The 18,849-nt window shown below is 33.4% G+C and overlaps 5 protein-coding genes across 12 annotated transcripts; 2 read left to right on the forward strand and 3 right to left on the reverse strand.

The window, feature by feature from the left end:
- Window positions 1-3,416: 3,416 nt before the first annotated feature.
- On the reverse strand, window positions 3,417-6,496 carry LOC105642004 (aluminum-activated malate transporter 9). 5 transcript variants are annotated; one of them, XM_089726762.1, is made up of 8 exons: window positions 6,077-6,496; window positions 5,944-6,008; window positions 5,511-5,834; window positions 5,256-5,393; window positions 4,897-5,070; window positions 4,680-4,816; window positions 4,432-4,578; window positions 3,417-4,180 (listed from the first exon to the last, which is right to left on the reverse strand). In XM_089726762.1, the coding sequence occupies exons 3-8, from the start codon at window positions 5,827-5,829 to the stop codon at window positions 3,524-3,526; spliced, it is 1,572 nt and encodes a 523-aa protein (XP_089582888.1). In that variant the 5' UTR covers window positions 5,830-5,834; window positions 5,944-6,008; window positions 6,077-6,496; the 3' UTR covers window positions 3,417-3,523. The 5 variants fall into 5 exon arrangements, with proteins under 5 accessions (XP_089582888.1, XP_012082061.1, XP_020538090.1 ...); XM_012226671.4 differs by having other exon boundaries at window positions 4,897-5,166; XM_020682431.3 differs by having other exon boundaries at window positions 4,897-5,166; window positions 5,511-5,842.
- A 1,422-nt stretch (window positions 6,497-7,918) lies between these two features.
- PSRP3/1 (Ribosomal protein PSRP-3/Ycf65) lies at window positions 7,919-9,070 on the forward strand. The gene is made up of 2 exons (XM_037637356.2): window positions 7,919-8,358; window positions 8,661-9,070. Exons 1-2 carry the CDS (start codon window positions 8,077-8,079, stop codon window positions 8,943-8,945), a joined length of 567 nt encoding a protein of 188 aa, XP_037493284.1. The 5' UTR covers window positions 7,919-8,076; the 3' UTR covers window positions 8,946-9,070.
- Window positions 9,071-9,638: 568 nt separating this feature from the next.
- On the reverse strand, window positions 9,639-11,984 carry LOC105642006 (hypothetical protein). 4 transcript variants are annotated; one of them, XM_089726767.1, is made up of 5 exons: window positions 11,586-11,984; window positions 11,141-11,234; window positions 10,810-10,847; window positions 10,569-10,704; window positions 9,639-10,252 (listed from the first exon to the last, which is right to left on the reverse strand). In XM_089726767.1, the coding sequence occupies exons 1-5, from the start codon at window positions 11,934-11,936 to the stop codon at window positions 9,837-9,839; spliced, it is 1,035 nt and encodes a 344-aa protein (XP_089582893.1). In that variant the 5' UTR covers window positions 11,937-11,984; the 3' UTR covers window positions 9,639-9,836. The 4 variants fall into 4 exon arrangements, with proteins under 4 accessions (XP_089582893.1, XP_089582891.1, XP_089582892.1 ...); XM_089726765.1 differs by having other exon boundaries at window positions 10,789-10,847; XM_089726766.1 differs by having other exon boundaries at window positions 11,135-11,234.
- Window positions 11,985-12,063: 79 nt separating this feature from the next.
- AHP2 (Tat-binding protein 1(Tbp-1)-interacting protein (TBPIP)) lies at window positions 12,064-14,679 on the forward strand. The gene is made up of 6 exons (XM_012226678.4): window positions 12,064-12,199; window positions 12,393-12,418; window positions 12,525-12,792; window positions 13,084-13,154; window positions 14,180-14,368; window positions 14,454-14,679. Exons 1-6 carry the CDS (start codon window positions 12,172-12,174, stop codon window positions 14,550-14,552), a joined length of 681 nt encoding a protein of 226 aa, XP_012082068.1. The 5' UTR covers window positions 12,064-12,171; the 3' UTR covers window positions 14,553-14,679.
- A 438-nt stretch (window positions 14,680-15,117) lies between these two features.
- Window positions 15,118-17,300, reverse strand: LOC105642009 (Regulator of Vps4 activity in the MVB pathway protein). Its single transcript, XM_089726763.1, has 5 exons — window positions 16,861-17,300; window positions 16,645-16,748; window positions 16,372-16,543; window positions 16,156-16,275; window positions 15,118-15,961 (listed from the first exon to the last, which is right to left on the reverse strand). Exons 1-5 carry the CDS (start codon window positions 17,047-17,049, stop codon window positions 15,275-15,277), a joined length of 1,272 nt encoding a protein of 423 aa, XP_089582889.1. The 5' UTR covers window positions 17,050-17,300; the 3' UTR covers window positions 15,118-15,274.
- Window positions 17,301-18,849: the final 1,549 nt, after the last annotated feature.

Below are 18,849 nucleotides of genomic sequence, written 5' to 3' on the forward strand. Positions count from 1 at the left end.
GTGTGCTGAAATGAACTGAATCATCTCCTATTTATAGGAGAGGTGGACGGGTGAAACAAATCGCATCCACCGAAATAAAATTTTGTTCTCTTCTTTTATTTTCAAGTTGTGTGTGTCCCATATGTCGGAGGGACCCACCACGTTTTCTTCTTCTCTTTCTTTTTTTTTCTATTTATTTTCAAATATGGGTTCCACCAAGCGGGCACCGCCACAACAATAATATAATCGCAGTTTGAAATTTCAGTTTTTAAAAGAATTATAGATTCCGACGAATCGCCCTGTTCACAACAAGTGTGGACTGCAAGATGGGTTTCAATTGATTCCTATTCGCCTTCTGAGCATTTCCCTTCCATCAATTTCATGATTGGTTGAAGCATGGAGAGCTACCATGAATGGTGGCAGTGAGGTGGCTATTGAGGCCATTTTTGATGTAGTGGCTTATCAAGTCATTAAGTTAATGACGAAAATGGACTCACCCGTAGAATTACGAGCAAATAGGGATGAAAGTTGCTCAATTTCGGTGAAACTCTCCGGCCACCATGCATAGTGGCTGGCAACGGTGATTCCAAAACATATTGAACCTTTTTTCGGTAAAATGACACAGCAATTATAAAACCTTTGTTGGCTTTGGCTTAGTCAGTGGCTTATAATTAAGTTATTGGGCTTATAACTTACCATGCAAAAAAGTTTAAAAAAAAAAATTGTTTTTGAAGTAAAAACATGATGGAAAAGAGGAGAACCATATATAATTGTCCAAAAAAAAAACTAAAAAAAAAAAAAAACAATGCCAAACAACAGGAATTAAGTCTCTTCAATCACCCTCCAAGCCGGTCGAAGGGGAACTTGTCAAAAATCAATATGTTATTGTACTGTCTAGTACCCACCACAAGAATTCGATGACTTTCAAATAGAAATCGACTTGGGAGATTGCGTTTAACTAAATTGCTACTTAACTACAAAATTTTCTAAGAGGAGGAATGGAAAAGGAGTTACACAGTTGCTACCCAAAAACAAAATTAATTGAAGTTGTATCTGTTAGGATACCGGCAATAAAAATACGAGAATAATTAAGCAGCAGAAAAATTAAAATTGGGACACACAGAAATTTACGTGGTTCACCCTCAACTGTTTAGGGCTACGTCCACGGTACCAACTCCGAATATTTTTCTTCCACTATTAAAATAGTAGGCTTACAAAAAGAGTAATACAAAATAGTGGCACTCACAAGTGTTTTCTAAAAACACCCTAATAATCTTCACTATTTTTTAAACCCTTAGTTTCAAGAACCCTTCTTAAAACTGAATTCTCTAATTCTTCTCTCACGTTTTGTTGGTACATTTAAACTGAGAAACATCCTCTCCTATAAATAGGAGAGGGAATGAGAGAGTCGTGTGTTACACACGGCTCTCCATTAATTTTGTAGTTGATTGCCGACCTTTGAATAGTTGGCAACCAACCTTTTGCTTTTTCAAATAGCACGTTTTTTTTTTTTATTATTTTTTTTTCTTTTCAAACTGTGTGGATCCCACAGGGGGCACACCACCACCAACAGTATCAAGAAATCCCACCACCAAAGATAATTGTCTACATAGCCTATACTATACTTTTTTTAAAAAAATAAAAAATAAAATGGTTTTATAATTAACGGCTATCAAACCTCAAAGCATTAATAATACAGTTGGGAGGTGAAATAGTGGTCCAAATCTAACATTGAAGGGACATTTTTGTCTAAAACATAAGCCAGACCATTTACAATCACTTATGATATAGAACCAAACAAAAACATATCTAAATAGGATAGGTCATTGATAGCCTTGAGTCATTAAATAAAGAAATTCACAGTAAAAAATATTTTTTTTTTTTCAAGCCAGTACTTTTAATTAATAATCAATAGAAACAGGATTGGATTCAAACACTATATATTTCCCTGTTTTTGTTTTAATGTTTCTTTTTAAAGTTCATGCACTCGTTAGTTGATATTAAATACAAATTTACTATGTGTGTTTCACTTATTTTACAAGAATCTACAAGACTGGATTTTTTTTTTCTTTTTCATAGTTTTTTTTTTTTTGTTCCCTGAATGTTAAAAAGATAACTCAATCTTCTTCACGATCATATTAATTATTTGATCTCGTGAGACTTTTACTTGTTCTGGGAAAGACATGTGCATGCAATTACTCATTATCTTTGTCATAAATCCCGCAGACCACTCCATTTTCATGATCATATCAGTGTTTTTTTTTAATATTTCACACTACTTGTTGGTCCAAAATTAACTTTATTTCAAGATTCATACATGTTCTTTAAATGCTTTTTCACGTGTTAGAAAGATTGATCTTGTAGAGATATCTGTTGAATTCAAGCACTTTATCAATTAATTTCATTTTGAGATTCATGATTGTTTTTAAGTAGTTTTTCACAAAACATCGATCTTAGATGAACTTAAGCATACCTTAACTACTTTTTGTAGACTGCCACACTAGTTTTTTAATTTATTGTTTCCCTATAAATAATTTAGACATTTATTTTTTTATCCTCATGAAAGATTAGTGGTTCATTTCATAAAGTTGGACCTGGATTTTACGAGAAAATGCTAGTAGTACCTTCCATTTTAGGTTAATCCATTAAATATTTTGATTAGTAAAAGTATAAAACTTCAACTTAAACATAATTATACATATTCTTTAAATTATTAAATATATATTTGATAACTAATAAAAACTCGCTTAAGTGAAAAAGGCACATTTAAGTTTGACAGACAATAAAATCAGAGTCCGTACAACTGCCCCGAGTGATCGGAACCATCGACTCAATCGCATGCATCCCTCACAAGAAAGGGCATGAAAATAAGCATTGAAGATACTTTTCCTTTGACTTTAACTCGGACGCTTTATCCTCTACACTTTCTTGATTTTCTTCTTTCTCACGGTCAATCCTAATTCTTTTTTCTTGTGAATAGTCTAGAAAAATCTTTTAGTGACCAAATTAATTTGACAGCTACAATCTGTTATGGTTCTTATCAATTCAACTAATCCAATTAGATATTGTTACATATTAATTTTATTGTTTATATTTTTATTTGAAACAAATAAAAAAAATGTTATTGTTTTATTATAATAAAAAAATAAGGATATTCTTTAAAAAGTTTTAAAAATTTTTGGGGGAGATGCTCCTCCAAATGATTCAAAACATTGTATAGTTTCTAATTTTCATGGCAGCTTAATTTCATAGGCTTAGTAATATAATATTTAAGTTTGAGGCTATTAATGAACTTCTGTTTTACTAACGTTGGAGTTGTGAGCGTAAATTTTAGTGAGAAACACGTAATTTCCATTTGGTAATATAACGTTTGAACAACTTTTTAAAGGTTAAGGTAACGTTTTATAAAAAAGTTAATTAGAAAAGCTACTAACTACTAAAACACTTAACAAGTACAAAAATAATAATAATAATAATAATTTTACCGTACAGGCCATAAAAAATTTCTCTCACGATCTTATGCTAAAAAGTAATTAATGACATCTCAATTTGAAAACCTAAAACATCTAAACAGACTCTCACAACATCTAGCATTCTTTTTGGTTGTTGTAGAGTCTACAGTAGGATCTACAAACTCTGCTTTATCACTTAGTTCTTCAAAAGCATCTACAAGACTTTGAAGCCTTGCAACACATTCAATTAAAAGAGAAGCAAATGTTGCTAAAGATAAAGCACTTGCACTCTCATATGTTCTACACTCATCTTCTTTAATCCCTATACCACCATCAACAGAAAGATTTGAAGAAGGCCATGGTGTTTGTTTCCTGAACAAGTTACCTGATGAGTCAGTTGAAGTTGAAGAAGGTGTCCAAACTGAAAGTGATCTTAAGTCTAGTACAGTTTCACTTAAGGACTTAAAACCCAATTGCATATTTTCATTCAGAACATTTTGAGGGTCTTGCAATTCCTTATCTTGTCTTCCAATTTCCCAGTTCTCAGATTTGATTAAAAGGTATGACCTTTCATCAATCTTTATTTGTAATTTCTCTGCTGCTTCATGCACCTCTCTTAGTACGTCTTCCTCAGGGCCTAGCTTTTCCATTCTGTCTAGTTTGTTTCCAAGCTCTCGCAGAACTTTAGCAGCTTCTGCTCCAGCTTTCTGTAGCTCATTGTGAAACACTTGCCGCCTTTCTGCTGGAGCCTGTCGTACACAATAATATTCATTTGGGAGAAATGTAAATAACAGTTATATGTTGATTGGTATAAACAATTCTGAAGTTTAAAATCATTTACAATTTTTTTTTTTTTTTTGTATAATTGGGAGGTGTAATCTCCTGGGGTTTTAGAATGCAAAGTTTTTTTTTTTTTGCTTGCCTCCCAGCAAAATGTGTTTTCCCCAAGAATTGAACTTGTATTCTAATCCTTACGGAGATAGAGATCGCTAACATTTACCTGTATTTCTGAGAGGATGCATCCATGAAGTGCCATGACCATAAACGCACAATGCCTCAATGCACCAGATACTTCAACATAGTTTTTCCAAGGATAATGAAACGTTTTGAAACGACCGTGAGGTGGTTCCCAGATAGCAAAGCCTAACTGCATAAACAAAAATTAAGTTAAAACAAGTACTAACACATTTGCTAATCAAATAATGGCCTCAAAATTAGCATCAATATGTTATTGGGTATGAGAATAACCAGAGTATCTTCTTTGCCTGTAGATTCCACCACCGATCTATACCCATTGTAAAGTGGATCATCATAAGCTTGGAAAGTCAGGATTCTTGATGGGATCCTCTCATATTCAACACATTTCAAGTACCCATTAACACAACCTGAAGAAGAGAACCGGAAATTAATCTGTCATCCAAATGATGTATTTATATGCATATAAATCAGAACAAAAGTGTCTAACCTTCTAATGAATTAGCTACATCCTTGAAATTTTTCACCACCAAGCTGTGTAAAGCATCACCAGCCCAAATGGGATGTATAAACACATTTACAACTAAACAAACACTAGCACCAACTGCAATTAGCACCAATCTAGTCACTACTGCCTCAGTGTATTCTCTAGTCCTGTTCCCAGCTACCATAAGTATACAATAAGTCAGTATGAATACTCGAAATCCATATTCATAAGGCTTCATTGTTGGATACAGCTTTAGATAGGACGCGAAGGATGCTAATTATCAAAGAAAAGGAAAAAACGTTCAGAAAGCTGATAACTTGTCTAAAAAATAATATACCATAAGTGTCAGTAGAGATACAAACCTATTACAAAAATGCTAATAACAATTATAACTTCTTCCCATTTACCAATCAGAACAGATAACTCAGCACAACAAAAAGCAAGAATTCCAGCACATAATGTACCCAGAAGCCTATTAAACCCTTTTATAAATGTTGCTCCTGCACATGATATGATTAATTAGTTATTAATAAGAAGAACACTAATTCTCATTAAGAAAACTAATCAGAATTCAGAAATAATAACAATTAATTTTCTTGGAAAAAAACTATATATACCTATGCTGTATTCAAACATGACAATGACTGTTAGTATTGCCCAAATAGAGTACTGAGAAATATCATATAGTCCTTTCCAGAATATGAGCAATGATACAATTGCTAGTGCCAATCCCATCTTGATTGCAAATATTATTTTGCGAGGATCGGACCGACCCATTTCCCATGCTTTCCCAGCAAAATCTTGCAGCTCATTTAAAGATTTCTTGATTTTTTTTCTTAGAAAACTAAGGCATGATGGTTTACTTGTTTCATCATCATCAACAACGTCTCCTCTAAAACTGCCCAAGAGAAACTGCCTTTCTTTACTATTATCCATTTCCTCTGCAAAACTAACAGCAAGAATTGCTTTGAGAATTTGAAAAGAAGAATTGAATATTGAAGAGCAGAAAATCTGAACTTATTATAAGCTAATAAAAATATGAAAACTTACAGCTTTATTAGTATTAGGCTTCAAACTGAAAATTCACATTCACGTGCATAGCAAATATAAAATTCCTGAACATGAACAAGAAGTAGTATTATCACTTGATTCTGATACGCTTTGGACAAGTATTATCACTTACCGGTAAACGTGTCAGGCTAAGCTAAGCCCACAAAAAATAACCCTTTATCCAAAACTAACAGCGACACTTCCATTAATATTTATCCATTCTTCTTTTCTTGAAAATTTAGTAGCCATATATCTTCTAAAGGTAATGTCTTTCCCTCACAAAAACTGGAAAATGGAGTGGCCAATGCAAGCTAGCTAACCATTCTTTCAGGAGATTAGATATTAATATTTTCATGCTCAATCTTAATATATTGCATAGCTACCCTTCACCAACGTAATCTCTGGCTGTTGCTTTCAGATTTTAATTTCTAAATTCTTACACCGAGTGTTGTTTATTAGTACTGCTTTGGGCTTTTTTGTATATATAGTTCAAAAGGGGTTGATACACTTGTTTGTTATAGCTATCATGCCTTATATTTATGTATATACTTTTTCTGCAATTATTTTTTGTAGTTTTTCTCTTTTAAGTGGAGAAGATAATGATTTGTTTCCAATATATGTGAAAGTTGCAAAAGGAGCAAACAGAGGTCCATATCTTCAAAGGAAGCATCCTAAATTTCAACAACCATGCTTATAATTGACAATTGATTTTCATTTATGGCTGTTGAAAAAATCAAAATTTAATGTTGTCTTATTTTTTAATAAGATGGGTATGACAGAGTTTAATATGATTTTCTTATATGATAACAGAAGAAAATTTTATTTAAAAGTATACTATAAGACCTTCATAATTAATATATTAAAGAAATCAACTAAAATATCTAGAAATTTTGACAATATCTATATAATTAGACTGAAATTAAGTCAAGATTAAGTATTTTGTTAATGTAAATTAAATTAAATTGTGATAAAATCAATTACAAGTCTAAATATTTATGAAGAGACAGAAACAGAGTTAAAGTGATTGTGTTCCTATTAAATTTCTTCAAGCAAAGGAACAGATAATTTCTGGGAAATTTCGTCATTCTGCATTTAAGAAAAAAGAAAAATCCATTGAGGATCATACACTTACTGCCTTCCATGTAAAACACTGGCTTGGAAACTTCCTAGTACATTCATTTCACTAGCACTGTAATTTTATTTGTCATTTTCTTTTTACTGAAAATATTTATCATCTTATATCCAGTGGAGTTGGCTAGTTATTATTTTTATTTTGGTAGAAGGAGATGCCATGTGGAATTCTACAAAAATATTTATGAAATTCATTCGGAAAATCATATTTTTGTGTTTAGAATGAAAAGAAATTGTAGATTTCAATTTTACCAATTTAATTTTATAAAACTGAACATAACTAAACTAAATTCTATTTAAATAGATGTAATTTCTCAATAAATTTTATAAAATTAAAAAATCCAAATTTTTATGATAAAACTATTCTCCTTCTCCTTCTCCCATAACGTTTTCAATATTTTGCTCATTTAACTTGTTAATATTATCAAAACTTGATAAAACAATTTAAAAATGAGTTTTTTTAAGGAAAATGTTAACACACTTAATCGTTTATTATTAAAAAGAAGGAAAATTTTTCTAAAAAGTGTAATTTCTGATATTATTTTTGAGGGAAAATTTCTTGTAATGGACCATAATCAGTTGAAAGAAAAATATCATTCAACCAAATAATTATATGTGATCATGCAAGAAAAAAAGAAAATTTTAATTTGTGTTTCAATTTGGGCATTATTTTGAAAAATAAATCCATGCTTACCTTTCTTTTTTTTTTTTTTTTTTTCAAAGAAAAGAAAAAAGAAAGATATGGGCTTGGATTACCCACAGTGTCATAAAATTTGAGTTTTAATCTAGGCCTAGCCCAAAACGAACGCCATTCTCAAATCTAAATGCCTGTAAAACTTCTTCACCAAAACCCCAAATTCCTTATCCAAAACCTGGTCATTCTCATCAGTGAAGTGAAAAGAGGGAGACAGAGAGATCACCATGGTCTAATGGTCTTGTTTAGAACTTTATAACTCACTTTTTATCCTTATAAGTTTTTTTTCTCTCTAAATCTCAAAAAAGATGTTATCTGTGACAATTCAATCTGGTCTCAGTAGTGTTTTAACACACTCACCATTTACTTGCCAAAACCCCAGTTGCAAGACAATTAAAACCAGCTTTTTAATTAATCCTAAATCCAATCTATTACTCTCACCAGCCAGTCTTCACCCAGAAATCAAAGCCATTTCAAGAAATCCAAGATTAGTTACTTCTGCAGCCCCTGAAACGCTTGCAGCTGAAATTCCCACTGAAGCTGAAGAAACTGAAACAGATGAAGAACCAATCCTCAACCAAGTAACTGAGGTCTAAAATCTCTCTTTCTTTAACTGCTGTTCATGTGTTTATATATAGATATAAATTGTTCTATTTAGTATAGTTCTTGATTTTTGCAGATACATGAGGTGTTTTTTTATTTTTGCAGAGGAATGAATGTTTCTTGATTTTCACATAGAAATGAGCGTTTCTTGATTTCTGCAGAATTGAGATTTGTGTTTTTTGATTTTTTTTTGCTCATAAAAATTAGGATGTTCCTTGACTTTGGCTTAGAAATGGGTGTTTCTTGACTTTTGCAAGAAATGAGGTCTATGTTTCTTGAATTTTTGCAGAAAAATGAGGTGCTGGTGAAGCAAGTGGAGAAGCCAAGGTTGGTGTTAAAATTCATATGGATGGAGAAGAACATTGGTCTGGCTCTGGATCAGTTAATTCCTGGACAGGGAACTGTTCCCTTGAGTCCATATTATTTTTGGCCAAGAAAGGATGCTTGGGAAGAGCTAAAGACTACTCTAGAGAGCAAGCCATGGATATCCCAGAAGAAAATGATTATACTCCTCAATCAGGCTACTGATATCATCAATTTGTGGCAGCAAAGTGGTGGCAATATTACCACCTAATGAAATGAACATTTTGGTTTATTTTTTCTGTTAATGTTGTATTTAGGTGCTGGAGCTAGTTAATTGCTTACGTCCTCGTGTACTTTTGCTCCTGATATAATATATTGAAGGATGTATTATGTTCATTGATAGAGGTTTTTTGATTTGATGGTTTCTGTAGTTGGCTATGGTTCAATACAAATGAATTATCAATTGGTAATATATTAGTTTCAGATTTGGAGCTTGCAATTGGTATAAATTATTCCTCAAAATTTGATGAGATTCATTTTTGGTCTGAACAAAAATGCTAATGTTAGATTTCGTCAAAGGAGTAGCATGGGAAGAGGTCTCCTAAATCCTCCGTCTCGTGGGACGGGCGTCCTTCATCTTAAAAGATACCATGCGTCTTCGCGGGGCGATTTGAGAAAGAGTCTATTTTTCTCGTAGTGCCCTCCAACTCTTACAAGATTAATTTTGTATAATTTCAACATAACAAAAATAAACTCCATTTATAATTGAATTTTATGCTTCAAATCCATTTATATACCGCACAATGAGTTATAGTAATTCATTCCCTGATCTGGGTTCACGCCCTGATCTTAATGTGGACACAGCATCTTTCAATAGCAGAGAAAAAAAAAAGAAAAAAAGAGAGACAGACGCTAGTCAACCATCCACATCTCCTCAATATTCACTGAAGGAATTCATCACTAATAGAGACAATTGAAGCAGTATATTTTCTTTTGCAAGTAAAAGAAATATAGATGCAAAATTCAGTTACACTTTCTAGTAAATACAGAGATACAGAATGTGCATATTCATTTGTATGCACGTTATGATATTTAACAGTTAAACTGGTTATAAGGCTGTAATACTGACTTGTATTTGAACTTTCTAAAGAACTGCATATAGCTATAGTTCCTCATCAAGATTCAAACAGAGGAGATAGGCCACCAAACCAACTACTGGAACAAATCTAAGATATTTCACTATGTCAATCCTGCTTTTCTGAACGTTCTGCAAATTGTCACCGATAAGCCAAGGCTGAAAGATTATGTAAAGACATATATCCCAAATGAAGGCATAAGCCAACCTCTCTGATCCTAGATAACTAACCAAGAATTCCCATCTGTCTGTTATGCTCCCAAAATTACCATCCATTCTTCCATAAAGGGCCCATAATGCAGAAATCAGACAAGCAAACCCACCAATCAGCCCCACTATTGGTGCACCATTTGTCATTACTGTACCTAGTTGAGAGAGCTTTTGTGGAGTGGACTCAGAATCAGCTTCATTTAGCCGGATAGCCATGTATGGTATTAAAAATGCTGGCATCAAATGAACAATAACCACAATTTGGTTAGCGTTAAATTCCTAATGGAATCCTACAAATACTAAAATTTGCCATTCTAGGTTTGCTGTTTAGGTATTTAGATTTTAGGTGTTTTCAGATGCCTATTGAGAGGGGAGTACGGGTGGAATTTATGACTATAAATTAACAAAAGAAATATTTTCATTACCAACATGATACTTATTATCAAAATTATACTTACTATCCACACAGCAAAAAAATATTTTCATCACCAACATGGTCAAAATAATCTACTAATGAAGCGCAGGAAGGATTCTATAAATGAAACATACTGTTTGTGAGAAACATCTGCAGGCCCCATAAAATGTCTAATGATCCTTTGTATCTATCTCTCCTACAATCAGAGAACAGCAATGGAGCAAACATGAAGGTCCATCCGATAACAAAGTTGAATAATCCTTCAGACATCTGAAGCAAGGAAGATTGCCAACATAAGAAAGGACATTTACATAAAAAATGATAATGGAAAAACTGAGAATGAATCAGATTTACTTCATATAATAGTGTAATTACCGGGTGAAGCACCGGAGCATCAATGAGACTTATGCCAACTACTCTGCCAAAAAGTTCAATGTTGAGATCGGATCTACTATTTCATGGAATGAAAAACTCAGTTCTATTCTATAGAGTTGGTTGCAAAAGCAAACCTATTCTAAGTTCACTACAGAGAAAAAAAAAAAAAAAAAGAATATAAAGATAAAATTCCTTAGAAAAAGAACCTCCACAATATAGCTAAATCATACCATATGGATTATCAGTAAAATGTTGTTAACAGCTACATGGGCACAAGGCTTATAACATATAGATAAAAGAGACGCACAGGAACTACAACACTTACACATACCGGAATTCATAAATGGCAAGATGAAGAAGAAATTGAGAGAAAGGCCAATGAGAGAATTTATAGTGTCCTTACTGATAGCCCACACTGGATCTCCCTGTTAACAGATACAAATGAAATCCTATTCTCATATCAATTTATAACAGTAGAGGACTAAAACCAGAGCATAACAAGCAACAACAAATAGAGAAACTTTTAGAACCTGTTTGGATAGGTGGATATTTGGAATCAAAAAAGGTCCATAATGCTTAGGTTTTCCTTAGTTAGAAATTCACACATGATGGTTAGTGGAGAAATATATTCATACACGCGCTCTGCAAGTTCAAATCTTTATTTATGTAAATTGCGCAAAAACTTCAACTTTAAATTGTTGAGTTTCAAATTCCCAATCCAAAGAAAGATTTATCAAGAATAGAATGTTGTTAACTATATCGAAACAGATACTTACAGGGGCGTAAGGAAGTAGAAAGAGCCACAAAATGTAAACACCTTCAAGAGCCCATAATATTATTTGAAGCACTTTCCGTGCATTATCACCATCTCCCTTATCAGATGATACGGCGGCGTTTAAAATGCTGGGTTTACGTCGAGCCGCCTGGCAGACAAAGAGGGTCTCCAATTTCAAGCGATTTTTCTGATTTCTAGGCCATGCGTTGCAGGAGAAAGCCGAAGCTTCTTTATTTTTGTGCAGTTGATAATGGTGAAAGATTGATGGTTTCGATTTATAGGGTATGGTAGCTGCAACCAAGGAATAGGAACAGAAGCCATTGTTGCAGGTCAGAACTTGAGTTGCTGCCATTACTTCTCAGTTCTCACCTGCCAATGGTCCATTGGCTAAGCTTTGAACACGAATATAACTCCAAAGAAGCGACATCGTATCAATAGGAATTTAACACGGAAGATACGTCACCGTTTTTAAGCACCGGCTCCGTATAAAGCAAGTTTAGTTCTCATTGATTGAAAAACATCACTTTTTCGTGCGGGAATAATCAGAGAATTTTCGCGCGCATTTTCTCTCGTTTTACGACCGGCGAATGGCTCCGAAATCTGATAGCGCCGAAGGTAAATCAAAACAACCGCTCAATTTTGTCTGTCTTTCTCATCTTTTAAAGCTATTTGATTAATTACATGTTTTACGAGTCTCCAGTGCGCTAATTTTCATGTTAATTTCGATTTAAATCGTTCTTAATCTGTTTTTCAAAATTAATTCATTAAATTCGTCCATGTTATCTTCTCTTTGTTGTAATTTCTGCAGCGATAGTGCTCAACTTCGTGAACGAGGTAAGCCTGGCCGCTCATCGTGGTTAGCGATTTTGATTTGGAATCTTCGTTTTAAGGTTCTAGTTATTTGCTACCTCCAATCTTGCTCTCATATCTCTTTGTACAGCAAAACAGGCCACTAAATTCTCAAAATGTGGCTGACTCGTTGCAAAAGTTCAATCTCAAAAAGGCAGCGGTACAGAAAGCATTAGACAATCTCGCAGATAGTGGGAAGATTTCATTTAAGGAGTATGGCAAGCAAAAGATATACCTTGCTCGACAAGATCAGTTCGACATCCCAAACAGTGAAGAGCTTAATCGCATGAAAGAAGAAAATGCCAAACTTCAGCAACAGCTGGAAGATCAGAAGAAAGCAATTAGCGAGGTTGAGGGAGGTATCTCCTCTTACATATTGATATTTTTTCATCAGAGTAGCATGTTTATGCTTCCTATCAGTTGAAACAGAACATCGCGATGAGGAATCTTATTAAATTCCATTTAGAAGAAAAAATTGTTGTTGATATAAACTCTATTCCCTAATGAGTTGTTTGGTATACAATCTACACATGCACATTTTAGCTATTTCAACTTGTTATTTGTGGGTTTCAGTTTCATGGATATTAGGAGAGCTGTAGAGAATTAATTGGCTAGTCATCTAATATGAGGATTGATGTGCATTGTTACAGAAATTAGGGCTTTGCAATCAAATTTGACCTTGGAACAAATACATGACAAAGAAGCCAAATTAAGAAAGGAGGTAAATAATATTGATTTTTTTCGAGCATTTCTTAATTACACTTTCAAAGCATGGTTGTCAAAGGTGCACCTCGGACATGCCTAGGCTGCAGGCTCACCCAGGCTTGAGGTCAAGCACCTCTAGTGGTCTCAAGCATGCTTCACTCATAAGACATATACCTGGCCTCCATACCACAAACTTTTACAGGGAACCTTTGCATGTACCTGATCCGAGGGATTTTTACTCTTGATTAGTTGGTTTACTTCATTTCAGATTTCTTGATTTTACGCTTTTGTGGTTTGATTTAAGCTATTGATGGTACTGTTTACCTTACTAAAATAAATGGATGAGATATAATGTGCAAGGTGAATATCACCATAGATTTTGCTTTCTAATTCTAAGGTGAAGTTTCCAATAAACTTGAGTCATTGTATTGAGTAGCAGGCTAGCATAAAAAACAAGTGCCTATAGGGTAGCGACTATTTGTTAGGAATTATAGATGTGAGGAAAATTTAAAAGGAACAGATGAAATCGAAGAACAGGAATGCGTTTTGAACCATGCGTAGTAGTGGTTGCTAGGATTTGCACTCTTGCATATATACATCTGTTTCAAGCTAATATAGTTTGAGTTTGGTTTGGTATTTTCTTATCTCCTTGTACTTCAGTGTGCATGTGACCCTTGTTGAACTAGTTTTAGACTTTAGTGTCTTGTCTTCTGTTTATTATTTTATGAATTTTTGAATTTTTTGCATTCAGTTATTACTTGTTACGAGTTTAAACAATCTATATATTATGCATCTCACATTCCCTGGATGTCTGCCTGCCCCTGAGCCCCAAGTACCTCAAATTCCTTGCACCTTTGACCACCATGTTTCAAAGATTTTTTCTTTCAGAATCATATGTTCCAAAATTATTTTCGTGACATGTATCCAAATAATTTTTTGGTCATCTTTTGATACATATATGATGCATCAAAACTATATGACATTGTGTGAAGAAGAATGGATGAAACTTAGGCATTGATGACCTTCTAATTCTACTATCAGGTAAAGGAAATGGAGGACAAATTGGTTAAACTGCGTGGGGAAGTTACCTTGGTGAGACCAGAAGAGGGAAAGGCAGTTGAGAAAATGTACTCAGAGCAAATAAGTCAGTGGAGAAGGCGTAAAAGGATGTTCAAGGATTTGTGGGATGCTATTACTGAAAACTCACCGAAGGATCTAAAGGAATTTAAGGTTATCCATTTATGGTTCATATCTTGTAATCATTTGCATTTCACCTTGTACGAGTTGTTTTCAATAGCTGTTTGTGTTTATACAGGAGGAACTTGGAATTGAATATGATGAAGATGTTGATGTGAGCTTGCAGTCATTCAGTGATCTGCTGCAACATGGAAAGAAGCGGGCCAGAGGGCATTGACTTTGTATAAGGCGACATGGATCCCTTAGTCAAATATTTAGGCATATAATTCTGGTATTTTCTAGACATGAATTCATTACAAATTTTGTATATTCTGCATCCTAGTAAGAAAAACTTTTTTTTTTTATCTCAGCAGTTTACTTTCTGCAATTTTAGTTCTTTCCATAAATTTTACTTGTCAAACAAACCTTTGTTCTACAAATACTATGCAATAATTATTAGTTTAAATGGCTTGTAAAAAGAAAGGATGTCCAAATCACGTTTGTATAGCTTTCCCATGAACTACAGTTTAACTAATGGTCCGCAGCGAGCTGTCCTTTGCAAGCTTGAAGTAATGATTGATGTGGCAACCTTTGATTGAAACTGTGTCTATTTTCTTATTAGTGTGTTCAGATAAATTATATTTATGCTTGTCTTTGTTTCATTCTGGGCGTTGCATTTCTTAATAAGCTAATCCTAGATTTTACCACAGGAAGGATATTGAAACTTAAACACACTTCCATATATTATTTGAGATTTCTCTTCAAAAAAATGTGTAAACTTAAAAAACTGTTTGATATCTGCATTGTTCTTTTTAACTGCACAAAATTTTAACATTGAAAGTAGAAAACAATTCAAGTTTACATTGGAAAAAAATAACCCCCACAAAAAAAAAAAAATAATAATAATAAAGGATATTCTATCAGCAAAACTCACAAACAGAATTTATTATACTCAATTTTTTAGTAACCAGGCACTCCTCTGGTCCTCACAGAAAATGGACCCTTCTCCCTATTTAGACCGGCTTGAATTATTGGAGGGATTTTCTTCTCAACTGCCTGAATCTCTCCTTCAATTCTGCTACACCTTATTTTAGAATCCGAACCATAACTTTCATCGTCACTCTCGTCAAAAACTATATCCTTCTCCAGTTTCTTCGCTAGGTACTCTGGGTCCAGGTTCATTGAATAAACCCTCATATCATCTTCTACTGGATCTGAATCTGAAGGAGCAGAAGACACTGGCGTTTTCTGTTCCGCTGCACTGTTGCCCTCTGAATCTGTACTCTCATTTTCATTTTGGATTTCCTGATCTCTGGGTTTAGAGTCAAGATTTATGCGCTCGTCTTTATTTGATACTTTTCTTCCTTGATTATCAGGACCGTTTTGGTTGTCAGGATCATGGGGTTCAGATCGAGATAGTTCGACAGCTGCTCTAGCAGCTGCTGCTGCGTAGGCAGCAGACTCAAATGCTGCTTGAGCTGCATCAGCTACATCCTTATACTTTTTCCTTGCCTTTGCAGAATCAGTGAAACCATCTTTTTCTATCTCTTCGGGCAAAATTTGCAAATTGTCAACCACCTTAGAGCCACCTGAAATGTTCGATTTCTCTGGCTCAGGATGGTTCTTCTTGCTTACATCCACTTTTTCCTGCGTTTATCTCATATTTAGTGCATACTATAATAAAAAGTTGCATATAATGTTCATGATTAAACATTCATTCTTAAACCAATATGCTGTGGCTCAGAGTTATTGGAGTCATCCCCAAAGATGTGAAATTATGAGTTCAAATCTTAGCCGAAACCAAACTAACAAAAGTAAAAATAAATAAGAAAATTTTATACCTCAGTTATAATAGATGCTTCCTCGAGTTGCAGAACAATGTTGTTCTCCAACGCAATTTCCTTGAGCACCTTCATTCTGTTATCCAATTCTGAGTGTCTAGTTGATAGCTTCTGGATCATCTATAGGAGTACAAAAACAATTATCTTACAAGTATAAAAATTCTAATCATATCGACGCAAATATATAGGTTTGTCCCAATGAAAGGAATCACAAACCTTGGTATTGACTCCACAATTATTGCGCAAGTCAATAGCACGAGCAGCAAATTCCTTCCCGTACCAAGAAGCAAGCACTGCGCGGATTTCTTGAAGCTCAGGGAAGTCTCCGCATCTTGTAGATGCATACAGCAAACTTGATACTGCCTCTTTCAGTTCATCAGGACAAACTCTGCAGCCAAAAGAAATCCAAATTTCTTTTTATTTGAAGAGGAAAAACAAAAGATTAAACTGTTCATAACATATCAAAAATTGGAAAAAAATGAAGCAGACCTGTCTTGTGCAATGAGGTGGACCCTTTCAACCAAGAGATTACAGTATCCTTCCAACATAATATACACATCTAACATATTCTGCTCTTTTATCACGTTATCAACCTGTTTAAATTTTATGGAAGAACTTCTTTTATCCAACGCTTATTAATTGATAAAATAAATTTAAAAAAAAAAAAAAAAAAAAAAAAAAAAAAAAAAAGAAGAAGAAACTTACACGAAGAAGAGCACGTTCATGGTTGCCTTGCTGAAGAAGCTGAAGAACATCAGAGCGAGCTTGATTACACCTGACTTGGCGTTGGTTCTTGAAAACTGAAAGGCGAGAATTAGCAAGATTTGTAAGTGCTTTGAATTTTGAATTCTTGAAGTTTCTTCTTCCTAGAAAAGCATCAAGTTTCTTTCCCATCCTCCCTCTCGCTCTCTCTCTACTGATTTTTGTTTATTAATTAGATAAACTCTAAAATGAAAAACAATTGACAGAAAGAGAGATATCTGAGAATGAGAAGAAGAGAACAAAGAAGCAAATGTTCGTTTGCTCCTTTATGTGATGACGAGAGAGAGAGATTGCGTTTGGTTTTTCTTAGTAGGTAAGACTTTGTAATATTATGATATGGTTTGAACTTTGAAAGATGAAAAAGAGCTGTCTGTGGAGAGGAAAAGTTCAAGTATTTTATTTTCCATTATCAAAACGCGGTTTTTTTATTTCTTTCTCCTACTTAATAGTTTTTTCGACTTTTCGAAGGATGTGAATTTCCATGCTGGAGCTTTGAATGGGCCCATCAGTTTTGAGAGCCGCGTAGAGCACTTCGTAGTATAAACACGTCAGGATAGTCTTCACAGTCACGTCCGTTGGTTGGTCCACCTTTCCTTTTTAACATTCAAGATTTCTAATTATGGCTTCATAGATTTATTTATTTATTTTTTTTTTTTTAGGAAATGGCTGGTAGATTGAATCAGAAATAAATAATAAATTATTTGCTGAAATGTTCTTCACATTTTTGGATTTTTTTTTTTTTTTGGAGGAACAGGAAAGGAATGAATTGAGAAAATGAGGGAAATTTTTTAGAAGGAAAGTTCTTTTTTTTAATTCTTTAAATAACAATTTTTGGGATAATTATAATTTGGTGTCTGAATTTTTTGAAATTTTTTATTCTAAACTGAAAATTTTTATAATTATTTGCTTTCATTCTTTCTATGTGATCGGTTGGAATTATGATTAAGATGGCATTGGTCTACGTAACCAAAGAAAAAGAGTTACCACCAACTAAATCTGCAATTATTGATTTGCATTAAATATATGTGATAAGACACAAAAGCTTAAGAAAAATATAGTTTTCCCCTTTTTTAACAATTCCTTCTCTTCTTCCCCTCCATAGCTATTAAGTTTTGAAATTTTCTTTCTTTTGGAAAAGAAAAAGCTTTATAAAGGTGCATGCATTTATATATAAAAAAAAAAAAAAAAAAATTGTGAAAGAGATGCAAAAATGTATTTTTCACATGTATTTAATTCAAGCCAGCAATTTCAGGTTTAGCTAAGGGCAATTAGCTCTTTCTCATTGATTTCTGTGGACATGTGAATCAATATCCTAATCACAAATTTATATAAATTTTATAGTGTTGAAACACTTTTATTGTAAAAAGTTTATTTTCATACATCGAATAAATTTTTTTAAAAAAATTTAGATATTTAAATGTTTACTATAAATGGTTTATTTATAAATCAAAATAAATAAATAAATATTTAATTTTGCTAAGATAATGTTAGAATTCAGTTGAAGAATATAACGACTAGAGGCTACAAAATGCATTCGCCAATCCATCCGATGGCAGTGCCGTAGCAAATCAAGTGTTTCATAACAAAAAATCAAATATAAATGATAATTAATTAATTAATAATTTTATTTAGCATGGGAAACAAAGTCATAAAAAAGTCGTTGAGAAATGTCAAGGAAATTTCTGAAGTATCCTACTCTTACAAGTTAAAATTAAGAGGAAACTAGAAAAAAGAGAAGGCCCACCAAAATAATGTTGCATTGACAATCAATTTGATTTTACATTCCCAAGTTTGGACTTTTATATTAACCTAATTATCATTCTCATTTTGTTCATTTTTAATCATGAGAAGAAATAAACTGCGATTTATTATTCAGTTGACAATGCAGATTAAGTATTTGGGAAGAGCTCTCAAATTCGATTTTCACTAAAC

The sequence above is a fragment of the Jatropha curcas genome, chromosome 10, assembly GCF_041381405.1.
Source record: "Jatropha curcas cultivar XTBG-Jc1 chromosome 10, XTBG_Jcur_1.0, whole genome shotgun sequence".
Lineage (NCBI taxonomy): Eukaryota > Viridiplantae > Streptophyta > Magnoliopsida > Malpighiales > Euphorbiaceae > Jatropha > Jatropha curcas.

Excerpts from the sequence above, each read along its gene's own strand:
- LOC105642006 (XM_089726764.1), bottom strand. The coding sequence starts at position 11,936 with ATGGCAGCAACTCAAGTTCTGACCTGCAACAATGGCTTCTGTTCCTAT. Across the intron at positions 11,235-11,585 it reads TTCTACTTCCTTACGCCCCT|GGAGATCCAGTGTGGGCTAT; the intron begins GTAAGTATCTGT and ends ATCTGTTAACAG. Across the intron at positions 10,848-11,134 it reads ATTTATGAATTCCGGTATGT|TTGGCATAAGTCTCATTGAT; the intron begins GTAAGTGTTGTA and ends TTGGCAGAGTAG.
- AHP2 (XM_012226678.4), top strand. The coding sequence starts at position 12,172 with ATGGCTCCGAAATCTGATAGCGCCGAAG. Across the intron at positions 12,200-12,392 it reads GAAATCTGATAGCGCCGAAG|CGATAGTGCTCAACTTCGTG; the intron begins GTAAATCAAAAC and ends TAATTTCTGCAG. Across the intron at positions 12,793-13,083 it reads AATTAGCGAGGTTGAGGGAG|AAATTAGGGCTTTGCAATCA; the intron begins GTATCTCCTCTT and ends GCATTGTTACAG.
- LOC105642009 (XM_089726763.1), bottom strand. The coding sequence starts at position 17,049 with ATGGGAAAGAAACTTGATGCTTTTCTAGGAAGAAGAAACTTCAAGAAT. Across the intron at positions 16,749-16,860 it reads ATGAACGTGCTCTTCTTCGT|GTTGATAACGTGATAAAAGA; the intron begins GTAAGTTTCTTC and ends AAATTTAAACAG. Across the intron at positions 15,962-16,155 it reads AAGCATCTATTATAACTGAG|GAAAAAGTGGATGTAAGCAA; the intron begins GTATAAAATTTT and ends AGATAAACGCAG.
- PSRP3/1 (XM_037637356.2), top strand. The coding sequence starts at position 8,077 with ATGTTATCTGTGACAATTCAATCTGGTCTCAGTAGTGTTTTAACACAC. Across the intron at positions 8,359-8,660 it reads TCCTCAACCAAGTAACTGAG|AAAAATGAGGTGCTGGTGAA; the intron begins GTCTAAAATCTC and ends GAATTTTTGCAG.
- LOC105642004 (XM_012226671.4), bottom strand. The coding sequence starts at position 5,829 with ATGGATAATAGTAAAGAAAGGCAGTTTCTCTTGGGCAGTTTTAGAGGA. Across the intron at positions 4,817-4,896 it reads TGTAGCTAATTCATTAGAAG|GTTGTGTTAATGGGTACTTG; the intron begins GTTAGACACTTT and ends TCTCTTCTTCAG. Across the intron at positions 4,181-4,431 it reads GCATCCTCTCAGAAATACAG|GCTCCAGCAGAAAGGCGGCA; the intron begins GTAAATGTTAGC and ends TGTGTACGACAG.